Here is a 25164-nt window from a genome sequence, read left to right as displayed (position 1 = left end):
ATGGCTACTGCTGAAGAGCGTAAACTTGAGCTTGAACGCAAGAAGCAGAAGCTGGCTGAAATTCGGGAGGAGAAAAGACGCCGGGAAGAAGAACGGCGGCGGAATTTGTTGAAAAATGCAAATCTCGAAAATGGAGCAGGTTTTTTCTTTTACCGATGTCACATTGTGCAAAATCACTTTGTTTATATAATTTCTTTATAAGATTGCATGTTTTCTTATGTGACTGCTTGTCTTCTCTGTTTTCATTTATTAATTTGCTAGACATTATGCGTTTTTAAGTTTACTGGAGGAATAGAGATTGAGATGATATAGATTCCTTGAAAAAAAGACGAAGAATTTTTATAATTAATTTAAAAAGGAAATATTTCATCTCTCACTTTAGTCCTTGCTTTTCAGTGAGCGATTTGCCGAAAACATTTTCACAAAAGGATCTAGAGGAGATCCTGGAACCGTTAGGAATATCGGCACAGCCTCAGATTGAGTCATCCATTACTCCAAACAACATTGATCACCGAACAGTAGTAAAAATCTTTCTTGCTCTGCCATACTTTTCAGGCAAATAATAATGTGGATTGCAGTTACAATCTCATCTTTTTATAGTCCTTTTTCTTTTTTCTATCACAATAAGTTTTTCATAAACTGAGTTGGTCCTGGATATTGACCACCGATATTTGTTTTTCAGGATGGAGTTGGGAACAATCAGAAATATTTGTCCATTCCCAGGACACAAAAACTTGCTCTTTGTGAAACACAGATAATTTCAGTACCACCTAAGGATGCTGTATGATTTTTTTTCTTGGTTAATTTTAGTGCCAAATTGCATGATATTTCATTTTGCAAATCTGTGTGTGATAATATTCAGTATATAATATCCTGCTAATATTCAGTATCTAGTACCTGTGAATATATCGTCATTTTGTTGACTCTGTTCTCTTCAAAATATTGCGAAAAAGATTTGAGCTTAAATATTACTGCAGATGGAAGAACAATATTTCCAGGCGTCTTATTGTAAAACAACACAAACCGATGACGATCGAGTATCAGCGGGAGAATTTAGTTTAGGTTCTCAGGAATTCGATTATGATGAGGAAATGACGATGTTGGATAAACATTTAGAAATCAATTTTGACGAGTCCCCTACACGAGAAATTGCGAACATTTTGCCTAACTTTAACTTTGGTGTACGTCAACATCAGGAGGTAAGTAGTATTTTAAAATAATGATTGACATTATGTAAAAATTATGCTGTACGTCAGCTATGAGTTTTGTAGAATGGTGAAGAGAAGAAAGAGGAGGAAACGAAGGTCCCAGATCTGAGTGAAGAAGAAAAGTTACAAATTCTCAGCAGTCAAAAATTTCAACAATTTTTTGATTACAGCTCACGCGTCATGGAACGACAGTTAGCTGAAGAGGTTGACAATATTTAGTTCAAAGATAACGCTTCAAGATGGTTATGTAATCTGTAATCAGTGGCTTTGTTTCTATAAAATAATCTTGTACAACAATAACATTTTAGAGAAGTGGTTGAGATATTTCATAGAATGTTTTTCAAATAATTCGTGCTTAAATTTTGGATTACTTATGGAGGTTTAACTTTTTTAGTGATCCTTATTGTCACATTTTACTTTAATGCATGTCATTACCAAATTTGTGAAACATTTCTATTTCATTTATCTTTTTCAGATTGACATCTTCATCGATTACTCTCGCGACGAAGCTATGGATGAGAAAACTAATAATGGTGAGAAATTGGTGTTTGCTAGAAAATTTGTTGATGAAAAATGGAGTGCAGGAAGGTAAATGGTTCACCGTTGTTACGACCCCAAAATATTTGGACATCATTGTTCATAAAGCACAACTTAATCTACAATATTTGTTTATATAAATATCTAGAAGGATTTAATTTTTACTGAATTAATGCGAAAGTTGTATTTTTATAATTTTTTGTCCTTTTCGTTTTTAGAGCTGTAACAGGTATTGATCATTGTGTGCAACACCCAGAATTATTTGCTGTTTCATATGATCAGAATCCTGATTCGCCTCTTGATCCTATTGGAGTAGTACAAGTATGGAGTTGTCGTTTCAAAAAACCAAGTGCTGAGTAAGCATTATATTAAAATAATTGGAAACTTATGTTTTTGCAACTCAATTGATCACAAAACTTGCAGCTAACTTGATTTCAGGTACACTTTCTACTGTCAATCACAGATTACTAGTGTAGCGTTTGCTAAATTCCATCCAAATTTAATAATGGGAGGATGTTATTCCGGTCAGATTTGTATGTGGGACAATAGACTCAGCAAGAAGACTCCTGTCAATAAGGTTTCTCCGTTCTCTTTCTCATGTTATATTTTACTTTTTTGGTACCAAAAGAAAAAGATGTAAATCTTTAAAATCAATTTGAATAAGCATGGAATCATGACGATGTTACTCAGTCTTTGTTAATTCAATTGTTTTGTCATTTTCATTATGTGATTTCTTTGCTAAGAAATATTACAGAGTCCTTTATCATCACAAGCTCATACTCATCCAGTGCTGAGCATGGCAGTGGTGGGTAGTCAAAATGCACATAATTTAATTAGTATATCAACTGATGGAAGGCTTTGCTCATGGAGCGTTGATAATTTAAATCAACCAATTGATGTAATTGACTTAGCATGGAAGCAGAAGCAGGTATATATATATATTTTTTTTTTCATAGGTCTTCAGTGAAATTATTTGAAACTTGGCTGCATAATGCTCGATTTCTGTCCAGTGCTTTAAAACACTAGAGCAATATAATGTTAATAAGAAAAATGTTTACTGAAGTTACCATCAATGGATCTTGTGAAATTAAATATTTTTGTGATGCTTGCTGTACATTTCAGGTAACATGCACTTGCATGTCGTTTGCTCTTGACGATGTTAATAATTTTGTGGTAGGTAGTGAGGAAGGGAATGTCTATACGGCAAGCAGGCATGGTAATAAAGGTGGAATAAATGATAGCTATGAAGGTTAGCTTTAAAACATTCCTAATTGGACTCTTGCAGTGAAATCAGTTATGTAAAAAACATTGCATTATATTCTTGCAGGTCACATTGGACCTATAACAGGAGTTGATACACATAAAGCTTCTGGTATTATTGACTTGTCACATTTATTTTTATCATGTTCTTTGGATTGGACTGTCAAGTTGTGGAGTACCAAGGCAATAATTATTATCCTTAGAATTTACTTGAATTAGAGTAGGAAATTTTCGGGATTTGATGTAATTTTCTTTTGTTTTATTCTAAAATTATGTTCGTTACTTAGTTTGGTGTTGTATAAGCTGTCCAATGAAATTTTTGCTTGAAGATTTAAAATTTCCAGGAGACACGACCGATTTATTCATTCGAAAAGCATGGTAATTATGTAACTGATGTTGCCTGGTCTCCCGTTCATCCTGCAATTTTTACATCGGCAGATGCTAGTGGAAATGTAAATTTTTTGCTGCCAAGTATTTTATAATTGTATTAATATTTAAATATTGATAGTTTCTTTTATGTTTAGGTATTTTTGTGGAATTTAAATGAAGATACCGAAGCCCCTGTGTCGCATTTGCAAATGGAAGGTGGTGCAGGAGTACGGAAGATGAAATGGATGCAGAACGGTGCGTTTAATTGCCTATTATAAAAGATCTGAAGGAAAATTGAAGTTTTTTGTTGATGCATTCTACGGGATGAAGATTCTTCTGATACATTTTTGTCATGTTAGATAATTCCAAAACACTTTGTTCTGTAGGATTCTTAAAATAATTAGATTAGCTAATGTATTAAAGGCTCTGTTATGATTGTTGCCACAGGAATATTTACTTGGTGATGCCGAACATAGCCAAAATTAGCAAAATTTGGTCCGTTCTTCGCACAGCGACACTCTGATTTATAAGTGTCGATTGTATTTGCGGGTGGATACATATCTGAATGTTCAATATTTAGTATGGAAAACTTGTTTGTTAAATTTCGTAGTTTGAAGGTCAACAACTAACCGTGGGCGATGAGAAAGGTAATTTGTACGTTTATGATGTACACGAAAACCTTACTAACTGTCGCCCGGATGAATGGTCGAAGCTGTCAAGGTATTTTTTTTATTACATTTGCTAATCAAAGCTATTTAGTGTATTCATTTTTAATTTTCGAGGAAAGATAAGTATAAAGAAGGTGTTTTAAATTTTATTACGTTTTGATTGCAGAGCACTTCGTGATATCAGACGAGCGAGCGAAGAAGGGGAAGAATTAGTAGAAGCAATGAATAGCTATTGTGTGTCTTCTGTTGGTATTAGTTCAATAACTAATGCTGCGGTGGGTGTTACTGGCTTATCGCCAAGACAGCAGTGGTAGTTGTTACTCTCCCAAACCAGTAAAATATCGCTTTCAGTTTGTATGATGTTCATCTGAAGTACTTGATCCTGCATAATCAACTTATTGCAAATTTTAGATTTAAATGCTTATTTAAATTTAAATGCTGTGGCATAGTTCCTAATATTCGGCCTTGGTATATATATGGCATGCAATTAAAAGAAAGTTTTGGTGTTAGTTTAATGCTTTAATGCTTTTCTTAGTTAATTGAAGCGTGGTCGAATGTTGGTACTTACTCTTATAATGTGTTATGTTGACTTTCTAATGATTCATCTCATTTATCACATGTAATAACATTTTTTGTCTCTAGATTTTTTTTTATTTTGCATAAGAAAATGGTTTGTGATATCAGTCTGGGAATGGTTTCTTAATCGCATTTGAAACAGTCACCTTTGCATTGTCCTAGTTTCGTTAGAGAAATTGTCCCGGCATTTTCATATATTTTTCACATTCTTCTTGGTTGTTCAAAAAACTGATATATTTTCATCTCCTATATTTGTGATCAATGTGAAAATTATTTTTAGCTGTAGGAAAGTAAATTTTTGCTCAAATAGTAATCGGATCATTAAAAAAGTGTAGTTTAACCGATTATGTCAATGTGTGTTATGTTTTCCAAGGACGAATTAGAGATTTTTTATTTATTTTTTCTGAACATCCCTTTGCCTTAAAACCACTAAGTACGGGACACTTTGTCCTTTTTAACTTTATTCCTTTATCCTCCGTGTAATTTTGCTTAAAAGACAAACCGTATTTACCATGCGTATATTTTATCACTTTCATTAATTATTTCTGCCATTGTTAATATAGGTGCAAGCTTTACGTCTTTTGTCATGTCAAAGTAGAATTTTTTTGGAACGGCTTCCATTTTTTGCTGTTGTTGATTCTGATCGGGATATACTAACGATTACCCGGAAAACTTGTCTATTTCTCTGGAAAAAGTTATGTTAATCAATATAAAAATGGTTCGCAAACATATCTACATACGACGGTTATTTGTCGCATCTCCCTGAATAGATCCTTTCCTTTTTTGGTGTAAAAGGAAATTTGACCGGCTGGAGCAGTAATAGGCTTTCTAGGGTAACTGCTTGCTAGTTTGCTTCTATTCCCAAATATGCGTCAAGTTGGTGCCAAAGTTTCCAATGGTGTTATTAATTTTTGCAGAAATTTTTGTGTAATGTGTTTCTACTTGACAGTGGTGAGTTCTTGGTGCTGAATGTCTCTAGTTAATACTTTATCATGAAATGAGATATTTGTATAAAATATGCTGATTAGCCATGCTATCGTGACCAGTTTTTTCCTACATCATTGCTCAGAAACTAGTGGCATAGGATGGAGAAATCCCGTATGTTCTCTGCATTTCATGGTGTTTAATTATTTACGGTTTGAACAAAAGTTATATATTTTAAGCCATGCTTTTTGCTACTGCATCTTACTGTTATAATGTGTGATAATATGCTTCTGTATTTAGTTTGTTAAATAATATCTTGAATGACTGTTTAATTGTACCCTCACTAAGGTTATCAGGACTACCGGGAATGGATCGTTCTTATGACAACTATCCCACAGCTATCTTTTTCGGGTCTCTTCCATTGCTAAATAATCGTTTTCAATTACTGTCCATTTGTTTGTTCTGTCAAAGCCTTATGAAGAACGCATCGTACAACGTTTTTTCCACCTCCTTGCTATTCTCGGAGTACACATTTCCTCTTTGCAGATGTTACAACTATGAAGGCAATTTATGCGATTTGATATCGATATTATAGGAATGCATGCTTACGACGGCAGGTTTCTGAAATATATATTCCCATCTTCTATCATTGTTGTTCCCGTGAGTTGTATCGAATTGCTAGTGTGCGGCAAAATCATCTTTATCTGTAGATATACAAAAAAAGAACGTTAGGTATAATCTTTCCTTTCAATTCTAGATCATGGTTTTGTTTCAAATGAATTATAAATAATTGAATCAGTCGATGAGACTGAGTCCGAATGTCGTTAAATTAATATTTCGGTCACCTTCGGAAGCTCTATGTTAAATAAGTAGTTGTTCGATTGGAACCAAAATGCCTAATAATTTCAAAATGGGAAATTCATGTACAAGGTCTGAATTGTTTTTCTTGGATATTACCTTGAAGTCGGAATATAACAAGAAACATTCTTTCACTGCCGACGAAGGAAATCTGAATCCAATTCGTATCAATTTTAAGATTTCGCTAGTCTTTAGGTAATGATTACCAACGTCGAAGCCTGTTGTAAAATATCTGGTAGTATGCCAAATTTGATGTGATAATTTCCTGGTTCTCATGAATGAGTTACGAGTTGTTGTTGTTGCAAAGTTCTGCAAACTAAATAAAAAAAAAATACCAACACCGACAATACTTCACAACATCGGGTTCCGCACATCTTATGAACTTAATTTTAGGTATTTCTCTTATTTGATGAAAGGTGACCGAAATATCCCTTACTTCAAGTCGTATATCTTCGCATTCTTGCAGTTCAAGCTTAGGAAATTTTCTTTTTTTCAAATGGAAATTTCTTTTGAATTTTCGCCTCAATTTCAGAGGCCGCATTAAGCGGAATTGCTATCAGGAACCAAACGGGTTAAATATAGCAAACAATTGCTTCCTGTATACGTCTGTACATTTAAGTTTCATCAGTATTCCCCATCTGAAGCACAGTTAAAATTTATGAATTTTTTAGAAAAATTTTTATGAAAAAAAATATGAAGTTCACTAAAATTCGTTAAAATATAAGGTGAAGTAACGAACATACTACAAAAACTCCTACGAGTCACCGCTGAATTATACATTAAACTGGCTTTAGATCTATAAAATAAAGCTGACAGCCAGTACACATCAGCATTTGCCATTCCGCTCTGTTTAATATTTGAACTCTTTCTCTAAAAGCGTATTATCCACAAAGGAAACATCATTAGCAATTTCTCGAAACATGACGAAAACCAGTCATCACATCACAAAAGTGTAGAATGATTTGTGAAATATTTATTAGAGCAGTGAAGTGGGAATCACTTCAATTGCTAAGCGAGAACAGTAAATCTTAAAATGGTTTTGAAATTGTGACAGCAACTGTAAAACAATTTATACAATATCTGAAATAACCGTGAAGATAATATAGATTAGTTGTTTGCAGGAACTTTTGGTAGGCCGAATTCATCCACTGCAATCCCTCCCTCTATCACCTGAAATGTGACTGCTTGTACAGCTAATAGCATGCATGTGCATTACCAATCTAAAATTCAATGTATTTTTAACTACACCTTAATTCATGAATAAGATAAAGGATGAACGACCCTAAGCTTGTTCACAACAACTTTTATTTTAATAGCAGAAAATATTTTCATACTACCTTGCTTTCGTATCCTGGTTCTTTAGATGGTACACCTGGTGCATTCAACGCTTCATCTAAATAAGAAGTATCTATGTCTGCTTCAAATTCATCCCCCAAAGCGTCAAGTTCAGCTTCCAAATCAGCTTCATCAATCTAAGGGAATAATACTTTTAATATATAGAAGAAAAAATATTTCGGGATTAAGTTTGGAAAGGAAAAAAACAAAGGTCATGGGTCATGAAATAAGACAACTGGAAACTTTACATCTGGCGTCTCATATTGTCGCGACATAGCTTCCTGAATTTCATTATTCATATCAAGCATTTCCTCCATTTCATCCTGAAGTTTATCGATTTTGCCAATATCCAACTTTTTGTATTCCTTCTGCATAGTTTTCAAGCCTTGTTTCATGGCCAACACAGTAGTCTGCAATGTCAGAGATTACCAACTGTAAGGAAGAAAATTGGTGCTCGGAAACCATGAAATCCTGAGAATTAATCAGCGCTCAGCCAAAGATAATGCATAAAACACAAAGAAATTCTTCTAAGCAAACCAAATTCAAAGGAAGGCAAAATCCCACCTGGGTATCTTTCATTCCCTGAATAGCGAAGTTGCTCTGTTCCATATTGAAAGACTGTTGACTTAGTTGGTCCCTCTGGTTCTCGTACATACGTTTTTGTTTCAGTATACTAGAATATAATATATAAATAAATAAATAAATAAATAAATAAATAATATATATATATATATATATATATAAAATGATTTTATCGCTTTTAGTTCGGTATATCAAATGAGTACAAACAATGGAAGGCATGAATGAACAATTTCTAGCATTCAAATTGATTGCAGTGGAAAGTGGTTGAGTATTACAGAATGTGTTCAGAGTAAGTTTTTATTTAACTTGCCGTAGAGCTTTCTGTTTCAGTTGATTTTTGGCCGGTCCTTCCCGCATTTTCTTCATCTGATCCTTGTATTTCACAAGTTCACCATCCAAACGAGCTATCTTTTTCTCAATGCTCTCGGTACGTGAGTCAACGTTTGCTATTGCATCGGTTAGCGTTGTTTGTGGCTCCTTTTTTTCCGATGTACCAAAGATTCGTCTCATCCACTATTAAATAACAATTGTCAAATTAATGTGCATAAATGTGTCGCGACTTATCAATCCTGTACATTCACATATATTTAAAATATAGACGTGACTCAACTCATCACGTCCAAATTCAACGAACAGAACAACGTATGTAGATTTTCGCATAAGTGAAGCTCGGCATCCACACATATTACCACGTGGTACTGACGTAACCCGCATGCTTGCAAGCTATACGCAAGCATGCCTCGGTTATTTCCCACACCCCGAAGAACAGCACTCAACACGGTCAGACTGACTGCACCTCTCTCACTTCCATGTTTTCCTCTTCAGAGGACCGCGTTTTACCAGTCATAATTCCCCTTGTTTGAAAATCTCAATTACCGTATGATTGTTGCACAGTGGGAGGTTGCGTGAAATGGTCGGTTTTGACGTCATCGCGCCGTCGTTCTCCCCTCGCCTCCTTACTTACTCACGCACCTCGTTTTGTTAGTCTCACTGTACGTCACGTCTGCATCCTGCTTTATCATTGTATCTGAAAATTGCAGTTCTCGGCATTGTTTGAATCCTTCATTTTTCTTCGTATTTACAGATTTTAGATCTTACATACTAACATGCGAATGCAAGCGAAAGCATGCACGAACATAGGGGTTTTATGATTACACGTGGGTTTCACATATACACGTATGTGGATTCTTTGTTATAAATGCATATGAATCAAGTAACAAGTGATTGCATTACTGTAAGAAATACCAGAAGTTTGCTGTAAGTAAGCGAGACAGATTCCACCTACAATCTTCAACGCTCAGTCCTCTTAAGAATTTCTCATTTCCAAATATGCAAATTATGGCAGTATAGCTTTTCCTTCTCTAAAAGTAGCATGGAATTTGCATACATAAAAAACCAGTGATTGAACAATGAAAATAAATATTGATGTGGCGAGATTTGACAGTGTTGATTCGTAGCGCCATGATGCAGCCATCTGCACCGTGGTGCGGACGTCCCAGACGTGCTATACATGAGGTCTCTGTTCGAAGGGCTAGAAAGCTAATTATACGAAATTTCAAGCTTCTCAAGCAAGGTAGCATTATCGTAACCGTCTCTTTATCCATCCTATGCGCATTTGTATAGTTCTTTGAGAGGTGTTGTATTTGTAGACGAATGATGGGGAATGATGCTTCTTGAGTGTATCTTGTGATGTTTTGTTGGACAGCGTTTTCCTCTCCCTATTTTCTGATTTGCATATTCCGTGTACAGTTTGCAGCCGGTTGCATCGGAAAGTTTTAGTGACACTTTTCCATTCATTATTTTAGATTCCATTTGTAAAAGAACTTTTCAGGAGGCGACATGCTCGAAACCGATGCTAATACTCGAAATCCAGACGATGCGCATTCAAAAACTACGGACAACAACAGCAGTAACATCCATGAGGAGTGTAAAAGCTTGAAAATTGCAGAAAAAGATGATGAGGATGAAGATCCCGATAGACATCTGGCAAAAATAGCTATACAGCGGGTAAATTCTGCTATCTTCACTAAAATTACGCCAATTCACCACAAATATAAAAATTTTCTTTTATTCAACTATTTCGATTGCATTCTCTGCACTGAAAATTCAGGAAGCTGTTGTTAATATTCCGGGAATAGCTAGTCTTTCGAATTCCTTTTGGAGGAATCAATTACCTTTGTTTTGATACATGACCGAAAGTTTAGAAACTCTGCTGTATGTTGAATAACGATTAGAACAGTCAGAAGTCAGAAGAGTTATTGTCCAAAAAAAAAAAAAAGGAAGCCATATAACTAAAATATGTTGAATGTTGTACTTTTAATATTGATTTGTTAGAAATTTTAGTTTTTTTTTTGAGTTCAGAAACTAACAATTATGTAGCTTCAGGAAGTGAAAAATCGGGTAAAACTTTATGTGCTTTGTGACCAGCGGGTATGGGACGACAAGGGTACAGGACATGTCGCATGTGTACCGTCCCCAGAGCATCAAGGGGCTACTTTCATTGTGGTCCGTTTAGAACACAGTGGTAAGCTTCAGTTTATTAAATTTGCAAACATTGCTTTTGAAAATATGTATTGTATTGGCAACTGCTGTTTATATACTGCAGTTTTTTATATTGATATGATCGTTTGTGGTTTGTACCCGTTTAATAGGTCACTGAGAATTACAATTTCCTCATTTTTCCCATAATAACAAGAAAAACTCAACATTTTCTAGAGAAAAATATATTGGAATCAAGAATCCTTATGGATACTATCTACCAAAAACAACAGGTAAGTACAATATAAGTCACAATTTTTTTGAGTCTTCAATTATATGGATGAAGATGAGAAAATAAGCTGATTAGATAATTGTAATATTTTTGTTTAGCTAAGCTTTAAAAACTGTTCATGGTCATCATATTTTCGTCATAACTGCGAGTGTTATGAAAATTTAATTTTTCTTAATTTTGTAAGTAATTCACATCGATTTAGATTTTTTTTTTGAATTGATAGTTGCTTAAAAGTAAAGAAGTTGGCAAAAGTTTTTGCTACTGTTTTATAGGATATTTAACTTTCGCCTTCCAGAAAGGTGATTTTAATATTTTTAATCTTTATTTGCATTAAACTACTTTTAATTACGTTTGCCTGATAATTAGTTATTGGATACTATCAACTAAAATTTCACTTTTACTTTGTCCTTTCTCATTTGACTAAAAAGCTAGATAAGCCGGACAAAGAAAAGTCGCTGAACGATTGATGTGAATAGTATGTAATTTCCTCTTATATACATAACAGAGTTTTCAAATGATTGTTTTGTCCATTTTGATTATTAGTATTGGTATTTAGTAGCTAGAGTTTACCTAAGAAATTTAAAGCAAATGCAACTATAGATATATGATTCTCGTGGCAAAAATATTAATTCTATCTAAAAAAAAAATGCAAATCTTAAAATTTGCGATTTAATACTATTAATGTGAAGCACCTAAAAGATTACTGAACTTTTAAGTTTTTCTCGAAAAATGAAATGCATATTTCTTGGTTTTTCGAAATATAAATCGCTTTTTTTCTAGTGTGAATTTATACAGATGTAGGTTTTGTATAATTTATACAGATTCTATTTACGGGTGTTCAAAAAAATATGGTGCAAGCATTTTCATGTAAATTCATTAGAAATGTTATTACTGTAAGAAATTTTTCATCAGTGTTTGGAAAACTTTAGTTATTAAAACATTTTGAGTAAATTCTTATTGCAGTATGTGGAAAAAATATCTTTTTGTCAAATACAGTTGAAGGAATGGTAATACATAATAAAGCTTCTACGTATCATAATCATCATGACAGTTTATTTGCATATCTCTTTTGCCTGCGCATGTGTTCTAATGCTTTACAAAATATTGTAAGTTCCGAGATCTACAAAACTGGACTTCTAAATTCAACACTAATAATGCTTTTAATAAACACAATCTCTCTAACTACATACTCATCGATTCACTTGTCCAAATCTGTGTAAACTCGGTAAATGTGCAACTTTTCTTCGGAGATATTTGTTCATTCAGGATTTCGGTTTTTATCCATTTTTATTTCGATGTTCGTTATTTCCTCATGAATTTTTTGGCCATTCTTGAAATATTCTTAGTAACTAATCTGATTTGCGGAAGAGATTAGCCTTTGTAATCATGAAGAAAATATCATCGAAAACATCGTTGTATGTTGTCTTGAATTATTCGCAGGTCTGATTTCTTAGCCCGAAACTGTGGAAATTCTAGAATCCTAGCCTTTTTGTTAGGTATATATAATTTCCTAAAAATTGATCGCTTTCACTGATTTTAATTTGTTCATCGTTTGTCATTATGAATGAGTGCCACTTTTAATTATTTCGGATCGTTAAGGTGAATCAGAGGTTATTGCTACACAACCTAAGCTGATTGTGGTAGTTTAAGTTAATGTTACTTTGTTACTTTTCATGCATTATCATCACATGAAGAGGACATTCCATTGATATGAATTTGTATCTCTTCAATTTTCACTGGGTAAATCAGTTCAATGAATTTACTTTAACTTCTGTAGCATAAAATTGTATATATATATATATATATATATATATATATATATGTATGTGCATCTGTGCTCCCTGGAACTGGTTCTCATTCAGCAGTCAGCAATCCATCTTTTCTACCCCGGCCGACCAACCAACCAGACCCGAAGAAGGCGAATTCTTCCTTTCCAGCCCTAGCGTTCGTCCTTCAAATTGATTTAAATGTTGTACTTTCGCACTCACCGATTGGTTTCCTTAGCTTATCCAAAGTTTAATTTCTGTTTTTGTTTTCATTTTTTTGGTGGTTGTTTTTAGTTCTGAGGCCTTTCCAAGTTTTAATTTTTTTAACAGTGGTTCTGAATGTGGCAGGAACTGAAACCCTGAATAGCGTAAGCAGTGAATGACTATACATAAAAAACCTCATTATAACAAGTTATGGGTGTAGGACTCTGTATTGTTAAATCTGTACTCATGTTAATAGTTCAAAAAAAGGAACCGAAAAGTCTCTTCAAGTGAAAAATTGAAGGAAGTTTTATCTTAGCGATATCATATACTGTAGACTCAGAAGGAAAGAAAAATGTTAATACAAAGAATATTGGCACAGTATTTTCTAAATACTCAGCGGCAGCTTGTTCAACGGAAAAGACCTGTCTATTTTTTTTTCTTGAAAAGACTCAAATAAATTCAAGTTATTTGATTGAAGGTTGGTTGTGGATTTATGCGCTGAATGCATATACTGCATTGAAGTAGTTATTGATGCGTCTCTGAACAACATTAAGAAAAAAATTAGCTACAGCGCTTTACATTAACTTTCTATCTTTTCTAGATTTATCGTTTCTTCATCTTTAGTACTATTATTTTTTATTAATCAATAATTTTTTTTAGTAGTACATTATGGTTTATATTTGAAATCTTTAGTGTACATATTTTTACACATTACTTACATCTTTGGAACATTCATCATCTGACATAAATTGGCACAGGAGAGTTCCAGGTTGTTTTTAACTGGCTAGAAGCCGAAATTAAGTTTCTTAAGAATATTCATTTGTATTCCATATACTTTTCTTTGTCAGTAACAGGCATAAACTTAAGGTTTCTCATTAAAATTGTTGTTTTTAGGTGTTCACATCCATTGAATATATACATCGTAATGTCATGTTTATTCTACGCCTTCTTTGTTGCAAACTGTACTATCAATATAGAATGTTTTAGGAAAATTGTGTGCAAGCAAAGATTAGTGTGCACCTTTTCCAGCATCCGTTGTCTATTATCAACTTTGAAACAACCCGTTTTTGTAGTTTGTCGCTGCACTCTCCTTCAGGCACACTTTACTTGCTGCTGTTATGCAGTGCGTGTTAAATGGCCACACAGGAGCTCATCTGTCAAAATACTTCCCCCGACGACACTTTTCCTAACGTACATTTATTTTCAAGAATGAAGATTTAGTTCTTTATCAATATTGTCGTGATTCTAAAAGGTAGATTGGAATTGCAAGTCTAGGAACTAGGAAGTATTGAGCTTTCGTTAGATTGCAAATGGAAATATGGATAGATAAAGTGACATTTTCATTTCTAAAATGAAATAATCACCAGCTGCATGATGAACAATTCGATATTAAAGAGAGATAATTGAACAACCGTCTATTATATGATGCATTATTGAAATGCTTCATATTCCTACAACCATCGTATCAAATTACAATCTATATGTTCATTTTTATTTGGTTTGAGTTTATTATACAGTCGTGTTTCAAAATTCTAAGAAATAAAACACCATCGAGATAAATATGTTGACATGATTGGTAAAGAAATTAAAGAACATGATTGTTGTTTTAAAATTTAAAATTCCTTAATCTTTCCATCTTTTTGTTAAGTCTTTTGAGAATATGAAGCATTTTTGAGGTGATAAGCTATAATTTTTGAGTACACTTATTTTATATAATTTTATTTCATATTACTCATTTTCTGTAAATGGTGGAAATCAACAAAATTGTTTAATTAAAAATGATCAAAAATCAAACAAGGGTTGAATAAGCATTATCAGTCCTTGTTTCTACTATGTTGAATGACACATCCCTTTCCAGGAAACATTAATAGTTTGGTCAGAATCGGATACGTGTGACTTGGCGCTCTCGTTCCAAGACAAGACAGGATGTGAGGATATTTGGGAGAAAATTTGTCAAGTGCAAGGTCGCGACCCCGAGCAACATCCTGTAAATTATTTGCACCCACTTAAATATCCGAAAAATTTCTATTTTATGACATAATAAAGTCGTTTCTGTCTAAACGAATCTAGCAGGAACTTGACAGTTCGACTTTAACGTCTTCGTATTTTCAGGATTTCACAGGAAACTATGAAGATTTGGATGATTCGGAAGGTTTGGATTCCGCTGGACAAGGATACAGTGCTCAGCGGGTAAGGTTTCAGACTATAAACTTAATGCCTAGTAAAGATAAAATTTAACGAAAAAAAGGACGGACGAAATTAAAAGACAATATTTCATAAGACAACATTGTTACTCCTCCGCAAAAATGGTACGGGAAAGGGTAGAGAAAAGAAAGAATTTTCCATTGAAGTGGCGTGATAAAATACAAATTTCGAAGTGTCGTTAAATGTTCGGATTCTTATAAATACTTAAAACACAGCTCAAGTAACTAAACCCATATGAATACTTAGGACAAAACTCAGGTAATTTAGATATTTTCTTGATTGTTTTTCCATTGTTTGCAAATGGAACCTTGGATTTTAATGCTATTCTTTAAACAGTCATTGTTACTTGCGATTATGATTAGTGAAAAGACATGCAAAAAATTCGCGAGTATTTCAACTCAAGCCATTATGCATTATAAAATACAACCATACTTTTATTTTATTCAGTCAGCCGCAGGGGCTACAATTACTCTTCCACCATGTGAGGTAAATTCATTAGCGGATATCGAAGTTATGATTTCGAATAGTTTTGGGTCGGCAGCTCTTCGAGAAAAACTAGCGATAGCAATTGAAAATCAAGGGTACGCTTATGAATTCATGTATCATTTTTTTTTTTTTTTTTTAAATTGTCTTCAAGTTCCGTGTAACGGATAAAGTATTGTATCTTTCTTTAGTACATCATTACTGGAAAATTTCTTCACTAACGCAACCAGAGTTGGAAATTTTGCGAGTTGTCAGAGGAAATGTTTATGAAATGAATAAGAAAGAAAATGCTATGTAATAGTTAGTGAAAAAAGCGTCAATTCTAGGTATGTTGCAAAGCTCTGCGATCTTTTCCATATGTGTGAAGATCTGGAACATATTGATGCGCTGCATACACTACATCAAATTGCGCGCAGTTTATTCATGTTGAATCGCAATACCCTTCTTGAAGTTCTACTTAGTGAAAAATATTTTAAGTAAGTCTTTCGTTTTTTGATTGATAGTAAACTCATTTCATAACTAAAGATTTCGGAATTGATCCAACATCGGCTTTTGCTTTTTTGGTCGATGCCTTGTCCCTATTACACCATTTTTTCTTTGTTCAGATGAGGACAAATTATGATTTTACTAATACTGACTGATCTAGATTCTATCTCGGATAAAAACAGGCTGTACAGAACTTTTAGCGATAAACTTCTAGAGATATTGTTGGGATGTTAGAATATGACCCAGCTGAACCCAGACCGCGAAAGCACCGCGAATTCTTATTCCAAAAAGCAAGGTTTCGAGAAGTGCTACCGATTCAGAATGATGAATTACGCCAAAAGATACATCAAACTTATAGAGTTCAATATGTTCAGGTATTGGATTCCTTTCTACTATCATTTTCTGCGCACTGATATCTTTGGGAAAATAACTTATGAAGAAGCTCTATATATCGTTGTTATTTTCTTTTTCAGGATATTTGTTTGCCAGCACCTTCTTTATTTGAGGAAAATTTGTTATCAATTCTAAACAGCTATTTGTTTTTCAGTCGAGTGGATATTGTTAGTTTATTGCAGGTAGCAGATTTTTGCTTTAAGATTACAAGCTTTTACGGAAACTAGTGGTCCCAATTTAAACATATGAAGTCTTTTTGGAGGAATGAATTTTCTATAAAAGATGGAAAGTGATTTCAAAGTTGGAACTGTGTAAAATCTGGAACTTCAAATCAAAATCTTTAAAATTCAAGTGTCATTCATATCTCTTCCTAATGATGTTGTTTAATGTTCTTTATTGTGTGAAATTCCTGTGTTTTAGGATGACAAACAACTTTTGAAAGATTTATTCGACCAATTAAAGGATCCAACAACAACAACTGAAAGGCGGAAGGACTTAACTATGTTTTTGAAAGAATTTTGTTCTTTCTCAACATCATTGCAACCAAATGGACCGCAAGGCCGTGAAAATTTTTATAAAGTAATACGTAATAGAAATAATACACTTGTAGCGAATAGACATGATGTAATAGATGTAATAGAATTTATCTTTAAAAAGATTAAGTAATCGTCCTAATCGATTGAGTGCTGACAGCTATAGCTAACAGTCTTATTTTTGTTATGTTTGGAATAGACATAACTTTGATATTTTGTCAGCTATAGTTCTGTGAGGAACAAACTTGTGAAATAAAATGCTTGATTGATTCAGATGCGGTAAGAAAAGCCATGAAATATAAGGAAACGCAATACTGAATTTTTGAAAATATTCACTGCCAAAATTTTGTTTACTCAAAATCCTCTTTAGGGAGGGTGTTGTATATTTCATAGCTTAAGTATATATAAATTATATTATAAAATAAAGTTCTTTATTCAGACCTTAATGCAAAATGACGTACTGGCAGCAATAGAACCATGCATCACAAGCAAAGATGTACAGACACGAGCAACAACTGTTGAAATGTTCGTTATGATTGTAGAATTTAATCCGCAGACTGCACGGGACTATCTTCTTCAACAAGGTCGTGGCTTTGGAGAGGCTAAAAACGTTAGTTTTCTTTTGTATATTACTGCTTAACTTCATATTAGAATATAGATGCTTTCTGGGACTCTTGTCTCCAAGAGCCTGGACTAGGTTTTTTGTCTGGTCGCAGAGGAAGTCACTATTTTACAAGCAAGAAAGCTTTTGTAAAGAGTTTTAATTGGATAAACTACCTTCATTTGCTTTCGCTCCATAGATTTTTATTTAAAAGTATAGATATAAATCTTCAAGGTTATTTACAAAATTAACAGCTTTATTTATATTTGTTAATAAATTATAAAATATGTACTGCTCATTGCTTTGGTTATTAGTCAGATAAAAGTAAGTAGACAGGAGCAGCACAGAGTTGGATTATTTAAAATTAAACATTTTTAGAATCAGTTGCTGCTTAATAAATTAATTGATCACATGTTAACGGATCGTGATCCAGAACTGACGTCAGCGTATACTATGGTTAAAGTAATGCAGTCGTTGCTGGATCCAGATAATATGATTACAGCACCAAATATGAAATCGGAAAGACATGAATTTTTAACTTTTTTTTATCGACGATCTATGGAAACTTTATGTCGACCGTTGTATGCAAATACTGAGAATGATACTTTAAAAAAAGGTAAGAATAGGTGCTCACATTGTGATTCAAAAATCAGTATGAACGTTGGGCATATTTACTCATTATGATCTCGATTGTAAACGCAAATCAATTATTTTGAAGCAGCTGAATGGTTTATGAAAAATTTTAGTGGATTGAATGGTTTTTATGGTTTCAGATTTTATTCAGAATTATATTTTGTAGTTAACTTGTACTTGACTGATATGACTGAGAATTCAAATTCTAACTCTAAATTTTACTAATTAATTTGATTTGCAGATAATTACCACTGTGCAAATCAGCAAGCAATGATCATCGATATCCTCTGCTTTTGTTTCGAACATCATGCAGTCCATATGCGTAATTATTGTATTAACAACAAATTGCTGAATCGCGTGCTTGTCCTTTTGAAGAGCAAACATCATTTTCTTGCTTTGAGTATGATCACACATGATTTTGATATATACTACACTGTTTTTTTTTTCGATTCACTTCTCGTCATGCAGACATGAAATTATTTCATTTGGTACAAGATACTATGTGGAAAACTTTCTGGCTGCTTTCTTAAGGCTTAATGGAATTTAGTTTCAGCTGCATTGCGCTTATTCCGACGAGTTGTCCAGCTAAAGGATGAATTTTATTATCGGTATACGGTAAGAGATAATGTCATGCGGCCTATCGTTGAGTGCTTCAAAAAAAACGGCCACCGATACAACCTTCTAAATTCTGCAATAATTGAACTTTTTGAATTCATTAGGATGGTGAGTTGTTTTCAGTTGAAATCTGCAAAAAAAAAAAATTCTCAAAAATTTACTTATATGAAATTTGTTCATGTTATAAATTTGAGATCTTTTGTCATTTATTCATATTTCGGAGGCATATTGTATGAATGGAATAATTTCAGGAAGATATTAAACCACTGATTGCCTACGTTGTGGAAAATTTCAGTAAGGATTTTGAAGACGTGATATACGTAACGACATTTAAGTCATTGCGCTTAAAATATGAACAAGTAAGTAATAGTTTCGAGGTACTTTTTGCTTTAGTTTGCTTTCATCTTTTTGTTCAAGTGAATCGGAAAATTTTTCGAGTGGCACTGATGGAAGAATGAGTGCCAAATATTAAAATAAAAGTATATTTAAAAAGTGGCCTAGATTGCTATTTATCAAATTACTGAACCCTTACGTGAAATTTCAAATGGTTCCATCCCTACTATTATATTCAACATAGTTCGGAAATCTTCATATAGTGTTGCTAGGTATTTAAAACAAAGAAAATCTGCAAAAAAAAAATCTCAAATTTTTCTCTTAATTAAATCTTTTAAGATGAAAGACCGTGAAATTCGCAAAATAGAGGATTCATCACCTTCCGATCCTTTAATTTCCATTGAAGCTAATTTACCGGCACAGTGGAAAATGGAACGTCAAGCTGATGCTGACGAGCAATGGTTTAACGATGACGATTCAGAGGTCAACTTTTATTGTTTTTGTTTTCATCAGCTTTTATGGCATGAAAAGTGAACGGAAGGATATTTTATGGGTTTGCAGAACGCATCACCAGTAGGAGATTGGGATCCGAACAAGCTAGGCAAAGAATCAGGAACGGCTTTAATGTCTCAGTCTGCATTGCTAGATGTTTCTCCTTCTTCTTCTGCTACCTCTATTGCTATGGAGGATGAGTCATTAGAAAAAAGTATTGCAACAAGGAAAATGGGTGTGGAACCCCTTCTTCCTAATTTATTGAAGCGCAAAGGTGAGCATTTTGAAAAATCCAAAAACTATTGTGAAAGCTTTGAAAACTTTGTATATACATTTCTAGGAATATTTTAGAACTACGAATGATAACTGGGAAAAAAGGAAAGGGATTTTGCATATGCAATAGAAATCAAATTAAGTCAGTGCGTGTTTAGTAATAGTACATATCGCATATATTTTCAGTAGAAGACGAGTCAGATGCTGTTTTCTCAACTCAAATTAGTACTCCACTTAAAACTCACATTGCGCCTCGAATTATCATTAAGGTTTGTTTCTGTACTTCACACCATGATCTTACTTACTATCGCAACTTCTTATCATTTACTTCGTATTATAGGTAAAATAAAAACGTTTGATAAACTTGTGTGGGTTAATGTTGTAGGTTAAAATGTTAATAAACTACCTCTAAATATTACATTTTTAGCAGCTTATGATGTTAATCGGATGAGAAGGAGATGCTTGAAAATATCTCATCACGAAATAAAAGAATCTTAGGAAAGGGCGAAAAACCGCTATCATATAATTAAGAACGTAGGAAAAGTAATAAATTACTAGCATTGGATAATGAATGTTTCATTTTGTTTGAGATATTGATATGCTGCTCATGATGAATTTTTTTCCGAAAATCGTAGAAAAATTTGTGCGGTCACTGCATAGAAAGCATTTTCAGCGTCGGCAATATGTCGCTAATTATTCCCATTTTTGGTCACATGTTACCACGCAATACATTTGTTATCAGTTTATTTAGCAGCATTTTTATCACTACTACTTTGTTGTAACAATAAAGGGAACACTTGTTCAAAATTAGTATTTCAAAGGGCATTATTGTGATTTTTTTTTTTTTAATTTTTTTACAAATATAGTCTAAATCCGACCAAAATTTCAGGTAAACACCGATAAAAAAAGCTCTTCACTATCGTTATCTCCTCAACCAACGTGTAATTCACCGCCGGGTGATCCAGTTGTTTCGTCCACCGAAACTTCCAATTCTCCATCTAGCTCAACTTCGTCGCGTGTAGCGTCGTCTGCTAGCGTTGTAACCGTTCTTGCCAAAAAGGTTGACTTTGATGCAGGACTTAGTTATTTGTTCATTTATTTATTCTGATATGCCCAGTTATTTATTCAGAGCTCAGATGTTGAAGAATTAAAGAAATTTTTTCGAAGGTAAGGTGTGAAAACCCGGAATAAGTAAGATTGTTGTCAGATGATCTTAGTAATTGCACTTTTAGCCACTGGTAGAATACGATGAAAGTGACAGTGATGAGGAAGACGAAACGACGGAATCGGGATCAACGGGAGATTCACTTCCTTCAAGCTCGAGTTCAGTTGGTCGACCTTCCTCGAATCTTAGTAGTCAGTCATCCAGTGACGATCAAGATGATGTAAGCAGCACATCAGGCGATCATGAACCCTGTCCGATTTCTAATGACGATATCAAAAAAGATGAGGTTAATTCACAGTGATTTTAGAACTCGAACACGAGATTTTTAGATGCTGAGCAAATTTTAAAGAAAAATAGTAAAATTTGAGACTTATAAAAAACTTTTGATTATTTAGGAATTTATTACTCACTAACGCATCATAAAGTTCATCAATCTTAGCGTCATAAAACGCAGAAAATGTTCCTCTTAATTTTAATGACTTGAACAAAAGCAGAGTAGATGAATTGTTTGATGGATATTTTACGAAGTGTTTTATTCGAGGATTCCAATCCTTTCAAGAAATAGTTAAAGCTTTTTCCGTGTTTCTGGATTTTTGAATGGTTTTTCGCAACGAATATGTTCCAGAAGAAACAAAGTATAGTTCAGGGATTGTGTTTTTGTAGTTTCATGAGCAATACTGATTAGGTCATCTCTGCGATCATAGCAAAGAAAAAAAGAATTTGTCATCACAATGCAATCACATTTAGGATCAGGATCAAAGTATGTCGCGGAAAAGATCTTCCGAAGCAATGCTAATTGGAGAAGCAGTGAGAGAACGACTTGCTGAGGAAAACAGGTTCTCAGATGATGACCTCACTACGAAGAGACTAAGGTTTATTATTATTTTATGAATTGATAAGAAATAGTAGGTCGAATGCTTTTTTTTTCTTTCATTAACTTTAATATTGCTGCTTAGCCCATAAAGAATTCAATTTATGACAAGAAAGAAATTAACAGTCTGAATCAATTTGAAATGCAATATTTTAATTATTGACAAGAACATAGTTGACGTTTTGTTTATTAGTTTCTTCGCTTTCAAATGGCATTTATTCAAATATGACTCAGTTATTTTTACAGGTTACATGGTGAGGGAAATTTCGAAGCAGAAGCAGTAAGTCCCAATGAACAGTCAGCTTTTAAGTAATGATTGTGAATGAACACTATTTGCTTAGATTACTGGTCTTGCATTACCTCTCATGAGCATGCTCTCCATATTTTTTCAAAATTTCATGCCATAATTCTTCCGAGTTAGCTGAAGTACTATTCCAATTGCAACTTTCTATTATATTTACCGGTTGATTTGGTCAAGTATGCATACAATGAAGTTCTCACCTTCCCTATTTCTTGGAAAGTTACATCCATTCCTGATGGTACTTGATCTCATCTGGCATGCATTAAGGATTGTATCACAATGTTCTCCATATTATGGTTTATACATGTTTTTCATTTAAATTATGGTTGCTTTTTTTCAATAAATTTAGAATAAAATGTGTAGTAGAAGATTTTGGTGCTCTTTTTGTGGTCTTAGTTTTTACGGAATTGCTCTTAAAAGATCTGTGAAATTAACAATTCAATAGATTATTAAGCTTATGTATCGGAACTTCTTATGTATCGTTTTTTCTTTGATCCCGGTTTCTATTTTTGTCTTGTTTTCTTTTTGCAGTTACTGATTTGAGAAAAAAACTTTTTTTTTGATATCACCTGTTTCAAACACATTTCACTGCATCACTGTAATTTGAAATTGAAATTTTCTAGAACTGTTGGGATGTTTTTTCACATTTTTTTGCAGGTGTAGAGTTTTTTTCAGTTCTTTATTCTAATGAGTGTTTGCTACGCATTCAAAAATTTTGGAACGGTTCCGATAATTTTTGTTCGTTTGGTAACTTCCTTGTTTGGTTTTCTGCGCATTCGCTGTTTTTTCTTTTCATTTTTTTTTTTTTTTTTTTTTTTTTTTTTTGGGGGGGGGGGGGGGATTGGGAATTAATTTAAGATTTATTTCTGAAACTTTAATTTGAAGTTCTGAGTACGAGGACTTCAATTACAAGTATTATATTTCAACATTATTTGGATACTCTGTTTCACTATTTTTACGTGAGTTGGGTTATTGCTGTGCAATAATCTTTATTTAATTTAATGCATGCAGAAATCAGTATCTGTGTATGAGGAAAGTGACAAATGAGAAAAAGCTTTTAGTGTGGTTGTCGCTTTCGACTAATAGTCATCTTAAAACAAATGTTTATTCGCTAACTACACGAGTTCTTGTCTGGGCTAGACTGATCAAAGATTGTTCTACAAATTCAATGGCATTGCTGGGAAATGTACTTCGAGAAAGTTTATTTATTGAGATTGGTGTGGAGTCTGGTTTCATAAGTTGGAGAGGAGAGATGGATTGTGGCTGAATCATACTACTTACTGTATGGGTGTGGATGTTGACGTCTGAAGATTTTAAAATGTATTCCCAAAGATGGTTCTGTCCAGTTGAGCTTTACTGCAGAATGAATGACACAGTGTCATTGTCATGATTGTATACAAGCAGCAGAATCTTGTTTCATTTATGTTTTGTAATTTAGAGAAATGTGTCCGGTTTATTTTTATTTTTAGAGATGTGGAATTGTCAAAACTACTACATTTGAAGGAGGTAACTTTTAAGCTGTTGAGAATTATCAAGAGCACAAGACACTGTAAAAAGCGCATGATCACAAATGCAGGCAATCACTGGCAGTAATAAGACATCGGCTTATATGTACAAGAAAAGTTGCTGGTAGGGAATGTCATTGGTTGTTGCTCTCAGTTAATTGCTTGCATGCCATTTCTCGACACTTTGCATGCTTTCCCTGCCTGTTGAAACAATTTCATGTACATTTTATAAATGGTTCATATGTAAGCTGCAAATTCTGCTCATGTTAGAATAATTGCGACTTGCATATCACTTACGTGATAAAAATTATCATAGATGTTAAATAAACTTATAGCGGAGACTTAAATATATTCTTAAAATGGTTGTGAATTAAATTTGAAGTTTATTACTAAAATTATTTGGAAGTGAGGCTTACTCATGAAATTCCACAATATCGGTTTCTATAACGGTAAATTGTATGAGTAATGTCAATCTTAATTTCTTCCCAATTTTACTGACCTATATGTTATGTTTTCATTCATTTTAACTTATTTGAATTTGAAACTTATACTTATTTGTTATCCTTACAAGCAAAAAATATAACCTTAAAAAGAGTTTTGTAAGCAAAATCATCATAAGCCACGACGGTTTCAAATTTTGCATTTCTCCACCACGCATCATCCTGAATCTTTTTGGCTACATTTAATAAGTTATCATCCTCTTCCATCACATTTTGCATCACTTTTACCATATCCATATCGCAGCAAACATATCCTGAATTTCATCTTGGCCAATTAATTGATTAATCAAGTCAACCGCTAAAACTGAGTATCGTCCTATTTTACTAGTAAAAAGAAAGTTTTTGGCAATTTTTAAGATTCTTTGAGGAGGTATTGAAAAGAGTCCTGAAATAGCTCTGTTGAATCCCTCAATTTATATTTCTTTTAGCTTTCTAATTATCACAGGTGAAGTTTCAGGTCTGTGTAGAAGCTCTCATAACTCAAAAGCAATTAATTTCTTCTGAGTCTTTTTACATGTACTAGTAAATACTAAAAGAATGCTCTCTTTCCAGAAACATTCATAAAAATCAAAAATATGCCTCATTGGAGAGTGAAAATACGGAAAGAAAGGGAAAAAAACAACGTACCGCCTACGTTAATGAAGCAGTCTTCTCTGTAAGCATTGAGTGAAGCAAAAAGAAAGACAAAATTGATCAACACGTTCCTCCACCAACACAT

General features: G+C 33.4%; 4 protein-coding genes across 6 annotated transcripts; 2 read left to right on the top strand and 2 right to left on the bottom strand.

The window, feature by feature from the left end:
* Positions 1-4356, top strand: Bma-dyci-1 (Uncharacterized protein; the record flags this gene model as incomplete). Its single annotated transcript, XM_043081673.1, has 15 exons — positions 1-139; positions 397-521; positions 683-781; positions 999-1199; positions 1272-1412; positions 1684-1796; positions 1964-2101; positions 2184-2322; positions 2500-2673; positions 2868-2994; positions 3073-3188; positions 3350-3457; positions 3530-3629; positions 3992-4094; positions 4209-4356. 15 exons carry the CDS (start codon positions 1-3, stop codon positions 4354-4356), a joined length of 1971 nt encoding a protein of 656 aa, XP_042937607.1.
* Positions 4357-7507: 3151 nt separating this feature from the next.
* On the bottom strand, positions 7508-8827 carry Bma-vps-60 (Uncharacterized protein; the record flags this gene model as incomplete). The annotated part of the gene is made up of 5 exons (XM_001902011.2): positions 7508-7570; positions 7738-7872; positions 7984-8145; positions 8300-8408; positions 8628-8827. The coding sequence occupies 5 exons, from the start codon at positions 8825-8827 to the stop codon at positions 7508-7510; spliced, it is 669 nt and encodes a 222-aa protein (XP_001902046.1).
* A 951-nt stretch (positions 8828-9778) lies between these two features.
* On the top strand, positions 9779-22453 carry Bma-smk-1 (Uncharacterized protein; the record flags this gene model as incomplete). 3 transcript variants are annotated; one of them, XM_001902012.2, is made up of 23 exons in its annotated part: positions 9779-9890; positions 10149-10324; positions 10703-10841; positions 11033-11088; positions 14916-15044; positions 15170-15247; positions 15710-15843; positions 16072-16221; positions 16446-16605; positions 16705-16806; positions 17045-17203; positions 17597-17767; positions 18137-18374; positions 18633-18791; positions 18945-19114; positions 19258-19365; positions 19679-19822; positions 19901-20105; positions 20291-20373; positions 20994-21164; positions 21337-21555; positions 22017-22141; positions 22387-22453. In XM_001902012.2, the coding sequence occupies 23 exons, from the start codon at positions 9779-9781 to the stop codon at positions 22451-22453; spliced, it is 3255 nt and encodes a 1084-aa protein (XP_001902047.2). The 3 variants fall into 3 exon arrangements, with proteins under 3 accessions (XP_001902047.2, XP_042937605.1, XP_042937606.1); XM_043081671.1 differs by lacking the exon at positions 9779-9890 and having other exon boundaries at positions 10157-10324; XM_043081672.1 differs by lacking the exons at positions 9779-9890; positions 10149-10324; positions 10703-10841; positions 11033-11088 and adding an exon at positions 14192-14248.
* A 1643-nt stretch (positions 22454-24096) lies between these two features.
* Bm3994 (Uncharacterized protein) lies at positions 24097-25164 on the bottom strand (the record flags this gene model as incomplete). The annotated part of the gene is made up of 3 exons (XM_001902013.2): positions 24097-24147; positions 24531-24700; positions 25074-25164. 3 exons carry the CDS (start codon positions 25162-25164, stop codon positions 24097-24099), a joined length of 312 nt encoding a protein of 103 aa, XP_001902048.2.

Source organism: Brugia malayi (genome assembly GCF_000002995.4).
Source record: "Brugia malayi strain FR3 genome assembly, contig: Bm_v4_Chr4_scaffold_001, whole genome shotgun sequence".
NCBI lineage: Eukaryota > Metazoa > Nematoda > Chromadorea > Rhabditida > Onchocercidae > Brugia > Brugia malayi.
The sequence above is the reverse complement of the archived record's forward strand: the minus strand, read 5'-3'. Positions and strand labels throughout refer to the sequence as shown.